Raw genomic sequence first — 17,478 nt, 5'->3', positions numbered from 1 at the left:
CCCTGGCAGGACCAAATCCGCGAATCTCCAGGTTGGTTATGCAATATCCAAGCCAGCTTGTATGATCGGTCCCTTCAAGGGATATTAACAGATGCGCATAAAATGCAATCAAGGAAAAAGAATTGTTGAAATCAGAGAAGAAGGTAGTCCCAGCCATTCTGTTGCATGATCTCACGCCAGTGTAGGAATGGCTTTTTCATCTCCTTCGCTCCCCATGGCACGAGGCTCTCCTTGGGAGACTCAGAGCCCTCGGCCTTCACAGGCGCGTCGGAGGATGAGGAGGCGGACGAGGACCGTCGCTCTTCCGGGGCAGAAACAGATTCGACAGGTTCGACGGTCTCGACCGGCTCGATGGGTTCGATGGACTCATCAGACACACGCCATACCTCCTTCAGGACGCGGTACATACGGCCAAAGCTACCAAGTTCGGCGTGCTCGCCAAGAGCAGCAGCTCGATCGGCGAGAACGGTGCGGAAGTGGCTATCAGGTGCTGAGTATGCTCCGGCGATCAGAATCGGCCAAACGAGCGAGCGATCGAAGCCTTCGGGGCCCGAAGGGATAACATAGAGAACATTGGCAACAGCGGCGACCAGATTGACGGTGCTCGGTTGGTTTCGGTCAAACCCCGGGACCAGACTGCACAAGTAGATTCTTGCGGCGAGGCGGAAAGCGGCCGTGATGTTCTTGGTGAGGATCTCGGGAGAAAAGGCTCCGTTCGGTAAGAATGGGCTTTCGAGCGTCTGATTCACGGGTTCGGTGAACTCTAGTTGCTGTCCCAGAGCCGAGACATGCGAACACACGCCCATCTCATCGATTCTGCCGTCTCTCTTAAGTGCGTCCAGACAGGTGATCTCCGAAATCAGGTACATGACACGGTCGTCGCAGCCCATGAGCTCGCGGAGCCCCAGAGACGAGCCGCTTAGGTGCTTGGCACGGTAGGTGTGTGCGAACTCCGGAGTCTTGCCGTGCATGGTCGATCCTAGAATGTCAATCCACGATGCCAGAGTCATGGTGAAGGGGGGTAGCATGTACGGGTTCCCGCAGGCGGGAACTGCCGTCGGAAGCCCAAGCCGATGCACAAGATTGGAGGCAGCCTGGAAGTGCTCGAACCACGGAATATCCGGTAGGTAATCATCGGCCGGTCCCACGGAGCAGTGGAAGAAGATCATGGCTAGCGTCGCATCCAGGATCTCCTCGTGGTTGGTGTCTTCGCCCAATGCCAGGCACAATTGCGAAACAGCCTCGAAGCGATTGCGCATGATGTCGTGGTCGATCTGTTCCCCAACGAGTCCTTCCGTAGTCTTGAGGTGGATGGCGGCAACACTCAGACAGCAGTGGAGGTAGCACTTGTTCGTCTCCAAAGCTTGCAGGATGGCTTGGGCTCGGAGGTGTCCACGCTGGTGTGCCTCCAAGACGGGAAAGATGATGCGCAAGACATTGTGAATGAAGTGGTCGAGAAGTGGCCGGTCATGGTCGCTAACGGGGATATTGGACTGAAGCATGGCGTACGTCTGGCCGATACTCTGTTCACACAGCGCCGGGTCGATTCCAGGCAGGGCAGGCACTTGAGCGAAGTACTCGTCGTGAAACCAGTCTTCACTGGGGAAGGTCGGTAGCGGGGCATTCAACTGCGGTGGAGCAAAGGTGCTGAAGGTCGAGCTGCATGAGTCGTGGCGCAAGGGGACATCATTGACAAAGGTATGTCTTTCGGTCTTCACATCGATCTCATAGGGGTGGGTCGGGGCATAGATGGGTTGGTTCATGGCCGGGGTGGGAAGGTGTGAAGCGAAGATATCGTACTGCTCTGGAAAGGCAGGGCGACCGAATTCGTATTCCGGAGAAGTTGGGGAAGGTACAGCCATGCTGCGAGTACGAGCGGCGGAATCTGAGTGCAGCACGATAGCCTGTCAGAGGGGAAACGATCATGTCTCAATAGCAAATACATACCTGTCAGAGCCCCATTGCGCTCATGCATCTTAGTCTGCTTGATCTTGTTCTTGATGCGTTCCTTCTGGATCCTCCGTTGCTCTGCGTTTCCCCACCAGATAGGACGTTTGTATTCGCATTTCACACACAGATTTACACAGGCTCCGCAGGAGGGATGCTTCTCATCACACTTCTTTCGGCGCAGGCGGCATGTGAAGCAACCTATTTCAGGGGACAAGTGTTGGTCAGATCCACTAAAGGTCAAGTAACTGTCAACAATATAACATACCGGAGCGAGATCGCTTGTGTAACTTGAGCTGGTTCTTGTCTGAAGACCCCGTGGAGGTACCCTCACTGGCTGACGGCGACTGCGAACACTCTTCGGACTTGACTGGCGAGATCCGGACGGGAGTCGACCTCTTCTTTGCTGCGACAGGCATTTTGATGTTGAAATATGATATCGTACTAAGCAGGGATATAAAAACACCGATAGATATGCAGGATAAAGTCGTCGAAAGAGACAGGACACAGTCGTCTGGCGAGCTGATGAATGGTATCAGGAGTATTAAGGAGGGGGCAAAGCTGAACCGGCAGCCTTTGCTATCTAATTAAGTAGAAGAAGAGAACGAAAGGCGCGGTGGCGGAGGATGAGGCGGGAGGGAGATAACAACGCTTGGTGACAGTGATTCCAGATTCGAGCATGACAGCGGGGATCGAAGAAGCTTTAAAACGTGGGTTGAGCTCTGACAGACAGACCATGATGTTTCTATTTTAGATCCTGGCCGACAGCCGAGTGCAGGTCGAACAGGATCGGGGAAATTGTGGTGGTGGGAAAGCCGGCGAGGGATTGGCGGCGGGGGGAGGGAAAGAGAGCAATCCCTGAGAGCAAGTGGAGATCCCTTCATGCACGGACAAGGAACTGCTAGTCAGCCTGGGCTAATTTTGGAGATTTGCGAGCGCATTTTACACTTTTGCTCTCGCGCTCTTCAACCTGGCGCGTATGCAGCCTATCCGTGCCACTGATTGGATGCGGCAGGGAGAGAGCACTGTGCGGCTGGGGAATTGATTGGCATGGAAGCTATCGCAATTGCCTGCCCAAAGACCAATCTCGCACGGGGCAGATCGGTGGACGGGCTGAGGTTCATTGGCCTTCTCTGTTTCTTTTTTTGGTCCCTCTATCGCGATATCTGCCTCTAGAGGGATCATCTGTACTACGATCGTCCAGTCAATCCTGGTGACCCAAGGATTCGAGTACCACTTCGGAGTGCTGCACTCGGGTGCTACAGTGTTTCTGCAATGCTGCAGAAAGGCCTCACTCGTGGCTACAGAGACAATGGTAACTGAGCAAGTGGTACCCGTCGCGCAATCCGGGGGGTGGGAATGATAACCAAGTAACCCCGTCGGCCAATCGCAGGCCTTAGGCACGCAAGCAATGCATGATGGATGTACTCGGTCGTGGTACTACTTAGTAGTGGGAGTGACTTTCACCCGATCTGGAAAATGCATAATCAGTATCCACCTTCTTAGTAGGTACGCTGATGGAGGAGACAGAGGAGGTGGTGGATGACTACATGGGGGAGGAGAGTACAACCGTTGAGGAGAGTGGGGGGAGGAGAGCAAAATGCCAGGCACATTGCCAACCCAACCGGCTAATGCGGACTGGCAGGAGGTGCTCGAGGGAAGTGGGATTCCAACCCTGTCTGGTGAACAAGGGTCTTGTGCCTTCGATGCCAATCAGTGTGCCGGGCGGCAAGTGGGTGGTGGTGAGCTCGTCGAGAGTCAAATGCGATGCGGGGGATTCAGTCGCAAGTGGCAGTCCAGCACCTACAGTAGTAAACAGTAGCTAATTTAGTGCGGATGAGCCAAGCTTCCCTTACTGGCCGGGGATTGGCCGCCCCCGACATGGTTGCTTGCAGAGCGGGAAACCCGCAGCCAACCGGGCTGCAGTGGGTCGGGCCTGAAGTGCCCCGTGCAACCAGTGCCAACCAGTGACATCCCTCTGCCAAGATGTGACCAGATGCCGCTAACCTCGCGATTCAGGCCAAGACCCTGCTTGACTGGATGTGGTTGGCTGTCTGTATTGGGTTTTTGTTATTATTGTTCATTTTAACCGCCCAGGAGAAGCAATCCCCTCAACTTCCAGCGCTAAATGAAGAGACTATTCTTATCGTCCACTCTTTCTGTCGGATTATCCACAACCAGCTCGGCCATAATTAGCTTGTGGTCGGAATAATTAGGCAAGGCCATGACTCGGTCCTGGACCGTCCCATGATCCATGGTCCGCGCGAAGATCTGACAGCGGGACTAAGAGTGGAGAGCAATCATCAACTGGGCACTAAGAATTTAACTTTGGCTGCCTCTGCAACCATGCTTCCCAGTCACACTTCTTGTCACATTCGGCAACGTGCGCTGTCGCTAGAATTTTGCGCCCATTGTGCTGATTCAAAACAGCGTTCGTCTATTACTCGGTATGCGGAAGATAAATCTATCGGCAAAATGAATCTTTACCATGCTAGCCAGGATAGCTTCATACCCTCTTTCTCGAGGTGAATTCGATGCACACCTCCATCTGACAGACTCGATCAGCACAGACCGAGTGGGCAGATGTCGGAAGCGAGTTACGGCCACCGACTCCCGTGCTAGCTTGATTATCACGATGCGCGCCTGCCATTTCTTATCACATTCCTGCAGCTGCAGACTAGCGTTTAGCGTCCCTTTTTCCCGGCCATCAAAGTCTCCCTCAACAAATCAAAGCTCCCAGTCGTATAATCACTTGGCGCCGGCTTTTACGAGCGGCACGCCAATGAAGGACGTGCCACCCCCGTTGCAATCCCTCAAGTCGACTCGATGCTAGTAGTGCTTGTACCCCTCTATCCTAAATCTATGAGATCATCACCATACCTTTACTAACATCCAAATTTATGCATCTCCCCTGTTCACTAGCCACGTTTACGCTAGGAGTGTACTTTCCGCTGCTCGCCAATTTACGTGCGCAATTTACTGCATCGCAAGCGCAGGAACTTGCGAACAGCGCCAATTCTCTGGCTGGTGTGCTTCCCCGATGCAGATCACTGCATGGTCCCAAAGCCAACCCAACCCCGGCAAGTCAGGTGCTTGCAGCGTGCCTGGCATGCAGTCTGTGCAGTTATCACACCGAGTCACCTGGGCTACGTCTCTCTCTTTCTCAGTTGGGTTAGTATGTCCACTCACCGCGCTTTTCGTGTCGTCGGCAAATTATGGTCATTTCATCGAATATCTCCGAGAAGCAGTTATACACCGTTAACAATCCACTCTGTGCGATGGAGTTAGTTGTGCCCTCCAAGTGGGGTTCCACGACTGTTGCTATGCTTGCTTTTCTCAAATTTTGGCGTGACGCCAAACTACCTGGATTCGTAGAGATTCCTATTTGGGAGATTTAGTCTGCTCCTCATTGCCGCTGCTGACTTGTTGGGTGGTGGCGCCAAATTGTGCATTGCTTTGGTTCTACCTTGGCGATGGATCTCGCTAACTAACAGAGACCTGGCTCTATTGATCCGTGCGAGGCAAATAAAGCGCAAACATGATCGTCTGGTGTTCTCGCTTGACAGACGCTTACCTCGATATGCAGTGGCTAAACTATACATTGCACATCTAGCATAGACTTGAATAACCTATGGCCACGCTGTCCGAAAGAAGGTTTTCTACTTACTGGATCCGGAACACATATCAGAATAAATTTACAATCGACCAAATGTAGGTAGAGTTTTCAGTAAATAGCAGGAGTAAAGCAACCAAATTATGAAAGTATATCGAACATTTGCAGCCTAACCCTATCTACGCATGCGAGTCAATCTCAGAGTGAGTGCTATGAACGGAACATATTGCTTCAACCACACAACACCCAACACTACTATCATCCTCGTTGCATCATCTCCCTTCTATTCCCTACTCCCAACAGCCATGTGCTCCCATCTCACAAGACCCCCACAGTCCCTTGCAGTTCTATACAATTGATACTATTTCTGGCAACGAAGCATGACACCGTGGATGAACTTAACCGGGGTTCCATATTCACAATCAACATAAATATAGATAAACCAACATAAAGTAACCAATCATCCAGCAAACCAAATCCCCAAAAGTAGACTCGGCGGCTAAGCACAATATAGTGGATCAACAAGCTAAAATCAAAGAAAAGAAAAGAAAAGAACACCTCCATTACAGTTCTACCGTCCAGCGGCCCGGATCCGATCCAGATCTCCCATCTATCCATCCAACCCTAGATAGTAGCATGGACGAAAGTAAGTAGTAAACTCCCAAAATAGAAACCCAGTCATCTTCCAATTAAAACCTCTCCTAGTATCAGATCACACACACCTCCACTCAAATCAGATGTACATAGTAGCCGCCGCCATGTCCCCGTCGACCCTCCCCGGCGTCTAAATGAGGGGTAAAGCATTACATGTCATCTAAGAATAGCTTTCCTTCCTTCACTCCAGACTAAACATCTAAAGATGCATGCATGAGATCATACTATACACTACCGGATAAGCATCCCTCGAGATAAACCTTCATCAATTAATAGTTCATGTCTTAATTTTGTTTCCAGAAATAGCCTGCATATCTTGATGCCGCTATTGCTTCAGCCTCGCTTGCCGAACATCCTTTTCATCAGATCCACAACTTTGACGCTCTGCATGTAGCCGCCGGGATGATTCATTGGTATTGGATGTGTCGATGTGTCTGGTAAGGCTGGATTGGACTTGCTACGGGAAATGTACCATATAGATTCAGTGGGCAGATTGTGGCGGGATTTATTGGGTGTTAGGCGCTGGGGGGATCCGGCTGGATGGGTCGTTGTCTTGGTTGGAGGGCTTTTTGCTAAGAATAACTGTTGTGAGTTGGTGGTGGGTACTAGTTAGGCTGTATAGAGTGTCATGTTGAAAGAGCTGTGTTTTTTCCTGGGAGAGTGTGGTGGTCACGATTGGCTATGAGTTCGTTGTAGAGATTCTACGGTTGCTGTTCCGGCCGTTGGATGTTAGGGCGTTTGGGTGCCTGGAAACTGTGGTTGATGCTATTATTAACTTGGACTGGATTGGAGATATGGCATGCAGATGGACTCTGGAGGTTAGCTAGTAGCTTGGAGTTGGCTTTTTATTCTGGGTAGGGCTGGCTCTGGCTCTTTCAGATTCCGGCGGTTAAATGATGCTTGGGCAGGTGATGCATGAGAGGGTTGCTAAATTTATCGCTATTGTCTGTCAATTGTTGCTCAAAGATGTATACTTTTGTATCTTATTTACCAACGTGACTAGTTAATGTGTGAAGCGTCAACAATCAAAGCAGTCATGTTGAGTCCTAGTACTACTACAACACCTAGGGTTATGTTAGTAGTAGTGCTCCGTAGTATATACTTCGGATCCGGTTCGGTGCTGCAATGATGGGATGATGTCACCACAACAAATAATAACATACTACTCTTTGTCCTGAAAGTTCTTACTGCAATGCTACATCTCATTCAGTTCATAATTATAATCATCTTCACTCATTCACACTGTCCTGCAGCCGCATGCTGTGCCTCCGGAATTGCCCACCGCTCATTGGCCAGCGCGGAGACCGATGCTTACCTATCGCATGCAGCTAAGGGCACCGACGACTGCGCAAAAATGCTGGCCTTTGTTTTCGCAGTCCTCCAGCCATCTGGGCGGAATTTCCTCCTTCTTCATATCCTGTCGCATACCATGCGAAACAGACTGTTATGTTTCGTCTCCCGATAGTGCGCGCGTTCTTCCGCGCATCGCCCCAGTCGGCCACGGCTACTTCGCTCCTCCACTCTACCCGCATCCCCTCTCACATTCCTCGCTCCACACCTCTAATCCGACATCTTTCGTCAAGAACTCGTGGGACCTCTTCAACGGCCTTTCTGCCTTCGAGACTCCTTTCTCGTCAATCGCAGTCCCGGCATTTCTCTGAGTCCGCCCGCAGCCGTGCGAAATATAATCGATTCGAAGAACCGCAGTTTCCCAGACTTCAAGATGGCGAGCATTTGCAGTTCTGGCTCGTACTCATTGCCGTCGGAGGAAGCTTCTATGTCTATAATCTGGAGACTGTGGAGGTGTGTTGCTTATATTTCATAGCCATATTGTATTTGCAAAGCTAATGTTCTTCGTCCTTAGCTGACGGGCCGCACTCGATTCAACTGCGTATCCGACGACCTCGAGAAACAGATGGGAGACCACGAATATCATGCAATCATGAACACGGCTGAAGGCTTGATTCTACCTCCGTGGCATCATATCTCCCAAGAAGTAACCCGAGTCTTTGAGCGGCTGATCGCTCATACACCCGTACAAGATACGAAATGGGAGGTGCACGTTATCAACGATATGTCGGAGCAGAACGCATTCGTCCTTCCGAAGTAAGGCATTCGACTACTTTTGGAAAGCATACACTACAATCTTGGGATTGTTTGGCTGATGGGTATATCCTACAGTGGAAAGGTATTCGTGTATACTGGCATATTGCCGGTTTGCGGAAACGCTGATGGTCTTGCGGCGGTACTGGGCCATGAAATCGCTCATGTGCTGGCCCATCACCAGGCTGAACGGATGAGCCATTCTATTCCTAGTGTCATTCTGACCTATGGGCTGGTATATCTGCTTGGCAGTCTCGGACATTTCGCGTCCCAGATGTTGAATTGGACTGTCAATTTGCCGAACACGCGAGTGCAGGAGGTATGTGACTCACGGCGTATGGCTACATAAACATCAACTGACATGTATGCAAGGCTGAGGCAGACAACATCGGGCTGAGTATGACATGCTTGTCATTCACTCGTAATGTCCTACTAATCCTTGATAGTGCTGATGGCCAAGGCTTGTTACAACCCTCGTGCCGTAGTTGACTTGTAAGTATACACTTTCTCAATCTGCGTATATCCTTGTTCTTTAAGCTAAAAAGCCCCAGCTGGAACCACATGCACAAGAGTGAAAGAGTTCGTGTGCCTGAGTTCATGTCAACACATCCATCGGTGAGATAGTCCAATAACCCAACCTACTGGACGATGTAACTAACGACGTCAAAGCATTTCAACCGCATGCAATCAATGAGCGAAAGGTAATATACCAGACTATCTAACCCACTATTCAACCAAGCTAACAAAATCACAGGCTATACAAAGCCGAATCCCTGTACGAAAACAGCGGATGCCATATGGTCAGAGGCTACAGTGAGCACCCAGCCAACACCCACCGAACTGCAGCTACAACATACTAACAACATCCCCAATTCAGTCCCTAAATTCACCGACGCAATCGACCACTACGCAGGTCCCCAGGAGAGAGCCCCCCCTATCAGAGGCCATCACCCGAGAGGTGGTCACCATGGCAGAGGCCACCATATACAAATCCAGCCTGATGATAGCTCTGACGGCGAATACTTCTTCTGAAATTCCCTCGGGGTAAACTAACTGTAATACTATGATGAATTCCTGTCCTTGGATCCTTTCATCCTGATACTGTCGATCGGATCCGCACAAGGCATAGCGTAATATGAGCGATTTAGCTTGTATCTATATACCTGTCTCGCGGTGATTTCTCTCGGGATACTCCACTCTGCTTGCACCAACTTTCTATGAGAACTCTTTAGCTTTGAGTCATGCCATGTATCAAACACTAGCTTCTAAACGGACTAACGAGATCCTGATACCTCACCCCTGTAAGACGGTCAATCGGAGCCACAGCGCCGTCTACGCTTGATCGGCGAGTCGGGCGCAATGAACCACCGACGCTAAACCATGCCTACTGTATATAGATCCTCATGTATCTACCTACCTATAGACCAGCCATACAATACTCAACTTTATCTATCATCTACATGTCTACTCATTTATATCTACATCTACATCTATAATAAACTCACCCGAAACCCCCCAAACCATGACCAACCGCGTCCTAATCGCCGGCGGCGGCCTGGGCGGCCTCGCCCTCGCTCAAGGCCTCCGCAAGCACAACATCCCATTCACCGTCTTCGAACGAGACGCAAAGCAAGACTTCCGCGCCCAAGGCTACAGACTACGCGTCATGCAAGAGAACCTCCACACCCTCCTCGTCCCCGAAATATGGTCCTTGTTCGAGAAAACCGCTGCCCTGGACGACGGTCTCCCAGGCGTAGGTGTCCGACTCGACGCACTGACCGGGGCGCCCCTCCCCGCTGGTAGCGGTGGACCACCGCTCGGGATCCACGGAGCCAGACCGTACACTGTGGATCGGGGGACGATGCGCGAGGTCCTTCTGCAGGGTCTTGGGGAGGAGAATGTGCAGTTCGGGAAGCGGTTCGAGCGGTATGAAGTGAGGGATGACTGTGTAGTTGCGCATTTTGCGGATGGGAGTTCCGCGACGGGAGGATTGCTCATTGGTGCGGATGGAGCGAGGTCGCGAGTTAGAAGGCAGTTGGTGCCGTGGTATCCGTTTGTGGATACGGGGATGAGGATGATTTATGGGAAGACGGGGATCACGGGGGATGTGGAGGGGAGGTTGAATGAGTTGGCGAGGAGGGGGATGTCGCTGGCGAAGGATTTGAGGGAGGAGGCGCCGAAGACGTTGTTGTTTGAGCCGATGAGGATGCCGCAGGGTGATGTTGGAGGGGGGATTAAGTTGCCGGAGGATTATTTGTATTGGGTGTTGCTTGTTCATCGGGATTTTGTGGGTATGGAGGATGAGAAGGTCCTCAGGTTGAGTGGGGAGGAGTCGGCGAGGTTGTCGCTGGAGTTGTCGAGGGAGTGGCATCCGTCGGTGAGGGTTTTGCTGGAGGAGCAGGATGTTGAGCAGACTTCAACGCTGAGGATGGCGTCTGTGAGGCCGGATTTGCCGGCTTGGGAGACGGATTCGAGGGTCACGCTGCTTGGGGATGCGGTTCATGTTATGCCGCCGACGGGTGGGCAGGGGGTGAATACGGCGTTGAGGGATGCGGCGGTGCTGGTTGAGAGGATTGTCGAGGGTGGAGGGGATGTTGTTGCGAGGTATGAGGAGGAGATGAGGCAGTATGCGCGGGAAAGAGTCGGGTTGAGTTGGCAGGGCGGGTATAAGGCGTTTAATCTGAGGCCGTTGGAGGAGTGTGAGAGTGTTGAGTTGTCGTAGTTTGAATAGTGCTTGAAATGATGTTATGGGGCGCTTGTTGGGTGGTGCGGAGGGTGAGAGGTCAGTCAGTTATTCTGTGGAAATGTTGGAGAGGCGTGCGGAGTAAGTATGGTGAGAGAGAAATAACATGAGGGTGCGTGGTTATTGTGCCAAGATACTGTGGCCTTTAGGCCCAGAGGCCTGAACCATACCCAACACAGGCTAGCGCCCAAGAATATCTACTTATGTTGAGAACGACTTAGGTATCTTCCCATCTGCTTCGAGCGGCCAGCAATATATCGCTTACTTTTGAAGAGATTTAACATGATATTATAAGTGCCACCAATTCACACAGATTTAATTTCATTCGATTATATGTCTATAGCCTGAAGCTTCGTGAATGCGAACCTCCGAATTTAATAGTCCATATTGTGACGCTAAGCTTACCAATTTAATTGCCAATAATTGATGAATAGTGACGGATTATCACTTTGGAAGAAATTAAATATCTTCATGATAGGGAATATACTACTTCACCATGGCCTTGGTTGCTTATATATATCTGCCTCTGTCTCTCCTCTTCAACTTGAAGCCTTACATCTTCCCTACAATCACCGACCCCAATTATATAGAAGGGATTTTGTCTGGGACATATCTCTCCGCTGCTCTCAGCAGTCGCGATATATCGTTTTGGTCTACTTGGTAGAGCTTTGACAGACTCTTATAGTTCTTTCATTATGCCTCGAACTCCGGATGTTGAACAACCAGACTCGAACTTAATTCATCTACGAAAGTCTTAAAGAACGACCAAACACCGCCGTACGCGATGAAGGGTTGGTTCTGGTAGGAGGGCATCTCATTGATGAAGATATTAACGATGCCGAAGCCTTACAGGAGAGAATGTACACCATGAGTGACTCCAGGCCTATACAATCATGTTTGAACAAACCAAACGGACACAGTCTGCAAGACCTAGCGACGAACCTTCAGACAGCCGTTAACCAATTGCGTGCCTCCGATGGTGATTATTATAATATTGCGGCTCTTGCAATACCTCGGAAAGTAGATGGAGACAGTATTGCAGGCTCAAAGACAGAGCTGTTAGACTTTCTCAATTGAATCTATGGGTATAATTGCGAAGAATTGGTTATACCCTTGCAAAAATGGGGAGCGATCACAATAAAGAGGTTCGCCTGCTCATGCTTCGCTTTATGCCCTTCTATATTGAAATGCGTCTAAAAGTCAAATGCCAGTATAATTGATGCATTCTCCTTGACGCGATCATCCAAGCATCACATTGAAGCCATTTAAGAGCAGTAATATACTCCCAAAACCTCTTCATTTCCCAATCAGGTTCTTCTATCCATTTATGTGAAGGACAATTCTAAATATGGGGATGTCAAGACCTGGGAGGCCTGGCTATTCAGGAAGATTCCTGATGACGTGCTGAGCGTTGATATTAAAGTGGAAGGATCTTTTCACAGCCACTCGACCGTCGTGTTATTAACTGTGCCAATTGAAGTGTGGACCATGCTCACGGATCATCCGGGATACAAGTTTATTTCCCTCGTTACCTCCAATAATGGGCTTTAGAAGAAGGAGGAGCTACCTCATCGTCCAGCTCATTCCCGAGGCGAGAATGAGCCGCTATCTCCAAGAAAGCCAGTCAGGTAAAGGATTGGGCCGGTACAGCCATAAGGACTTGGGGAGCCTGCTACGTCTCTCGTCGTACTCTTGATATCTGTTCGCTTCGGCACCTTCGGGACGTAGAAGTCATTCTTACCGTGTCGCTTACTTATTTATGAGCTAAAAGGAATTGCGTTGATAATCAGATGGGCTCTGCAAGCTCTTAGCCTATCCTCGTGACTTTAGGAAACGTATCTGCCGTCGTACCTGCAAGGTGTTTTTGACATTTGTTTCGTGCTGCAATTCCTATGCCCTAGCTCTATACTGAAATAGTAGGAGTTGTCTTCGAAGCCTGACAACAAACAAGCCAACTCAAACTTTCTTGCGAAATTTCTGATACACGCTACAATTTCGAAAGGTTTCCCGATAATCAAGACCTGCCCTTACCCGCAGCGTCGACAGAAGGATACCACCTTGACGAAGATGTCTCATTGATGGGTCTCCTATCCATTGAAGTGAAGGACAATCATAAACAACGGGGTGTCTAGGCCTGGGAGGCATGGGAACTCGGGAGTATCCCCGATGACGTGCTGAGCGTGGAGATAAGAGTTGAAGGGGCACTCCACAACCACTTTACAGTTCTGTTGATACCAGTCCCCATTGAAGTGTGGATCATAATTCCGGATCTTCCAGGATACAAATTGGTATCACATGCGACGTCTAACAACGGATTTATCACGTCAGAGCAATACCCTATAGACAGAGAGCATATATCGACCGGGCTTATAACGGTTGACTATTTAATTGAAGGGCATTTGATATCTGATCTATACCATGGCCGATTCCCTTATAGAACTAGCTTCAGATAGCTTGAATTATTCGAGTCAACTTGCTGGTTATAGCATAGTTTCCTTTCCTTCTGAAAGATGAGATAATACACTGTCACTATTAATTGTAGGGCCACTTCCTGGGCTGCTGCTGTAGTATTATCGTATCAAGATGATCCCCTCAGCTACTTCTGACCGCATTCGTAGAGTTGTAATCAATGCTACCACACAGCATACTATCGAGACTGCTCTATGAGTCAAAGAGGAAATGCGAAAGTATGATTTGGACGGAAGGGCTAGTTATACTACCTACCGATCGCGGGGATCCATAACACAACCTTTCGAAGGAGATGCATTAGCAATGATATTCCGTTGCGTAGCGGAGAACTTATCCTAAGGATAAGTAAGCAGCAAAATCTGTCAGGAGGCTGGGCATGCACGAGAAATCTCGCATAGCGTTCTTGACAACAGTGGGCAGCGAAGAGAAGGTGCAATACCTTGTCAATGAGTGCCAAACTCCTCGCTCCCGCATTTTCTACTCCCGCGATACCTCACTTTACCGTGACCTTATGCGAGAGACCAATAATCACGGAGTGGATATAGTCTTGAGTGCGCTCCCAGGCAAGCTCCTGCATGCCTCATGGAAGTGTGTTGCTCCAGGAGGAAAGATGTTCGATATTGGGAAGAGGGACGTCCTGGGCCATGCCATCTTGCCCATGAGCTCTTTCGACCAAGCACGATCGTTCTACACCACAGATTTACTTCAAGTCATGCAAAGCAACCTCGAGCAAGGCAAGGGAGCCACGTCAGCGTATGACCCACCTGCCGTCGTGTCATTGAATGTCCCATTCTAATTAAGATTGTTTCCAGAACCGAAATAGTTGTGTCATATGCAGACTTCCTCGATCGCGAAGTCGTGCATACAAATCGCATCACCTGCTTTGACGCTGCAGATGCCCCCAGCGCGTTTCGCCATTTGCAAAGTGGCAAACATATTGGGAAGATTGTCATTAGGATTCCTGAGGATCCTGCGAATCTGCCTACCGCCACAAGCCTCGCAACCCCCGAATTCTCGTCAGAGAGAGCTTATCTATTATCTGGTGGCCTCGGAGGGTTGGGTCAGACCATTGCAAGATAGATGGCTGGTAACGGTGCACGATATCTTGTGTTCCTATCACCTAACTCGGGAACTACAGAAGCCCATAAGGGGTTTTTCGAGGAGCTCAGATGTATGGGATGCCAGCCTGTTGCGGTGCAAGGAAACAAGGAAACGTAGCAAATCCCGACGATGTGAATAGAGCTATCTCCCAAAGCCCTCGAAAAATCGGCGGCGTGATCCAGCTTGCACTGGCATTGAAGGTAAAGCGTCACAGCAGTTCCCTGCCCGTCTATCTCTCTCTTTTTCTCTCAAGCTAACTAAATACCACAGGACTCAGTACTGCACGAAATGTCCTACGAGGACTGGCAATGCCCTCTAGCTCCCAAGTTTCACGGTACATGGAACCTCCACCAAGCACTGAGTAGCACCCCTCTGGACTTTGTCATCATGTTTGGCTCCAATGCAAGCATACACGGATCACCATCCCAAGCGAACTATGCCGCAGCAAACACGTTCCTTGTAGGATTAGCCAAGTATCGACACAGCCTGGGACAACCTGCATCAGTTCTTGACCTAGGACCGACTGCTGAGATTGGCTATGTGAGCCGACAACCCAAACTGCAGCGATACTTCGACAGCCTGGGCGTACGCTATGTGCGCGAGCAGGATCTGCTAAACGTCGTGCATCTCCTCATCAAACACAGTAAAGACCCTGCGCTGCTCCAGAACTCCGCAGTTCAAGATCCACACCACCTTTCCCTTGGAGCAATCTATAACAACCCCTCCCTCCACGGCATGTTCGGCAGCTGCTCGATTATCAAAAATATGGACTCCACAACCAAGACCAAGGATGAAACGTCAGATGAGGGACTAACCGACTTCATTTCCAAGATCCACACCAGTCCCGCGATGCTCGATCAGCCAGAAGCAGTGGAGTTTATTATTCGAAAGATAGGCACCTCACTCATGCCCATGGATCTCAAACGCAGCGGTGTACCGGATTTGACGAATCTATCGCTCATTCCCATTGATTCCCTGGTTGCGATTGAACTCCGAGCCTGGGCCCGCAATCGGTTAAATGTCGAGGTGAAACATATGGAGATCTCATCAGTAGAGACAGTGAGGGGCTTTTCGCAGTTGATTATCGATCGTGTGAGGGAGAAACTTAAGGGGCTAGCGGAGTAAACCTGAACTAGCGGATACAGCAAGGCATGTCTTTCAACATCGAAAAGAGACAGTGTACGTAATTTAATCTCGTTCATTCCAATTTAAACGTCAACATTTGAGACTAGCATTCTTTTCAAAAATTCCACATTAAACATTACATTCCTTGCCAAAGCTGTCAAAAGGATTGCATTTCTCCCATGCAAGCTAAGCTAAGCTACCCATCAATTCCCAGAAGTGTCCCCATTCGCTGCATCCATCGTACGAAAAGCCGCAGAATAATAATCATCAATATCACCTGCTGCATCTTTAAACGGCTCTCGATGAGGCTCCGTCACCTTCGAAGCCATATTATCCACAGTGGCCGCATTTTTCTGTTGAACGTATTGGAGGAGCTTGCGAGCCACAGGCAATGCATTCATGTTGCGAAAGTGAGGGACCTAAAACAACATCAATTTCACAATGTAAGTCTCGTCACAATCCGGGTTTCTGTGTGATATATATATATATATATACATAAATGAAAGGAAGAAAAGGTGAAAGGTAGTAGACTAGTATACGCACTTTAGTAGCAAACCGATTCACAAGATCCGAAGCAGCCGTTCGGAACTCGACTGTTCCATTGTATAGGGTAGCGCTATCCTCGTCGTCGAACGCTGGGGTGTTTTGCGTATGGGTTTCAAGGTTCTTGGTGAGCTGGTACATCTCATATGCTGTTTGAAGTAGAGGGAATCCCTTCGAAATGCTACCATCGAAGTTGCTGAGGCGGTTGTTGGTGTTCTGAACCCAGTCTAGAAGATTGTTGTGGTCGGATTGGATGGTGGTGGCATGGGGGCTTGCTTGGGCGGGGATGAGGATGCATAATAGTAGGGTGAGTAGAGGGAATAAGTTGAGTGAGAGGTGCATTTTGGATTCTAATAATTGAGATTGAGATTGAAGTTGAAAGGCGCAATAGGGCGTTGAGATCTTTTGAGTACGGAGTATAAGGGGAGGGGGGTGGTTTATATTCGGAGTGATGTGCATCATTATTATGGTTGACAGGGCTTGTTTACATTCGAGTAAATGGGCTTTATCCACTTGGTAGGCTACTAGTGGATAGGAATAATGTCCACGGAGTTCAGCTCAGCTATGTTCATCCTGTCATTCGAGGTGCAGTAGAAGTATGGGGGAAAGGTATGAAGGGGGGTTCGCAATGCGGTAATGGCATAGGGGATTCACTATGCGCCAGGTATGTCAAGTTAGATGATTGCACTGATTGGAGGCCACCGCAAATGTTAGAGAGAGCATCAGTCAATGTCATGTTCTTCTGGTGTCCCGTTGACAGAGCTGAGGGTAGAGATCAAAGTAGAAATTGTTACACTATGTATGGCTTTCATAGCCTTCATGATTGTGCTGTGGGTCCAAAATACAAATATTCAGATACAGAAAGGCGGAAGGTTGTATGATGTGCCTGACAAAGCCTCACTGAAGGGGGGTCTTAATCGAGAAGAGGGCAACTGGAGAATGATTCCGCGCTCACTTATAAGAGAGCACAAATTCGAGAGGCTGGGGAGTATGCGCCCTGCATGATGTTCATCACTGCCCCGGAGAATATTGATCGATACCCTCACTGCATCTCTGCTTGCTTTCTCTCTGGTCCGCTTGTTGAACTTAATAGCGAGAGATACCCTGTATGAAGCAAAAGACATTGAAGCCTAATTGCGAGCGCGGGGGAGGGTATGTGATTGTGTATGAGACCGGGGCA

The 17,478-nt window shown here is 49.6% G+C and overlaps 5 protein-coding genes across 5 annotated transcripts; 3 read left to right on the top strand and 2 right to left on the bottom strand.

Annotated features, from left to right (window-relative positions):
* Nucleotides 1-131: 131 nt before the first annotated feature.
* AtWU_03152 (Zn(II)2Cys6 transcription factor) lies at nucleotides 132-2,366 on the bottom strand (the record flags this gene model as incomplete). Its single annotated transcript, XM_035498265.1, has 3 exons — nucleotides 132-1,885; nucleotides 1,948-2,148; nucleotides 2,216-2,366. The coding sequence occupies 3 exons, from the start codon at nucleotides 2,364-2,366 to the stop codon at nucleotides 132-134; spliced, it is 2,106 nt and encodes a 701-aa protein (XP_035354158.1).
* Nucleotides 2,367-7,660: 5,294 nt separating this feature from the next.
* Nucleotides 7,661-9,349, top strand: AtWU_03151 (M48 family metallopeptidase; the record flags this gene model as incomplete). The annotated part of the gene is made up of 9 exons (XM_035498264.1): nucleotides 7,661-8,017; nucleotides 8,079-8,320; nucleotides 8,396-8,636; nucleotides 8,690-8,714; nucleotides 8,764-8,809; nucleotides 8,869-8,932; nucleotides 8,987-9,018; nucleotides 9,072-9,130; nucleotides 9,195-9,349. 9 exons carry the CDS (start codon nucleotides 7,661-7,663, stop codon nucleotides 9,347-9,349), a joined length of 1,221 nt encoding a protein of 406 aa, XP_035354157.1.
* A 490-nt stretch (nucleotides 9,350-9,839) lies between these two features.
* AtWU_03150 (FAD-dependent oxidoreductase) lies at nucleotides 9,840-11,039 on the top strand (the record flags this gene model as incomplete). The annotated part of the gene is made up of 1 exon (XM_035498263.1): nucleotides 9,840-11,039. The coding sequence occupies one exon, from the start codon at nucleotides 9,840-9,842 to the stop codon at nucleotides 11,037-11,039; it is 1,200 nt and encodes a 399-aa protein (XP_035354156.1).
* A 2,866-nt stretch (nucleotides 11,040-13,905) lies between these two features.
* Nucleotides 13,906-15,755, top strand: AtWU_03149 (polyketide synthase; the record flags this gene model as incomplete). Its single annotated transcript, XM_035498262.1, has 4 exons — nucleotides 13,906-14,282; nucleotides 14,342-14,589; nucleotides 14,715-14,830; nucleotides 14,901-15,755. 4 exons carry the CDS (start codon nucleotides 13,906-13,908, stop codon nucleotides 15,753-15,755), a joined length of 1,596 nt encoding a protein of 531 aa, XP_035354155.1.
* Nucleotides 15,756-15,958: 203 nt separating this feature from the next.
* On the bottom strand, nucleotides 15,959-16,640 carry AtWU_03148 (cell wall mannoprotein 1 family protein; the record flags this gene model as incomplete). The annotated part of the gene is made up of 2 exons (XM_035498261.1): nucleotides 15,959-16,174; nucleotides 16,299-16,640. 2 exons carry the CDS (start codon nucleotides 16,638-16,640, stop codon nucleotides 15,959-15,961), a joined length of 558 nt encoding a protein of 185 aa, XP_035354154.1.
* Nucleotides 16,641-17,478: the final 838 nt, after the last annotated feature.

The sequence above is a fragment of the Aspergillus tubingensis genome (genome assembly GCF_013340325.1).
Source record: "Aspergillus tubingensis WU-2223L DNA, scaffold_4, whole genome shotgun sequence".
Taxonomy (NCBI): Eukaryota; Fungi; Ascomycota; class Eurotiomycetes; order Eurotiales; family Aspergillaceae; genus Aspergillus; species Aspergillus tubingensis.
The sequence above is the reverse complement of the archived record's forward strand: the minus strand, read 5'-3'. Positions and strand labels throughout refer to the sequence as shown.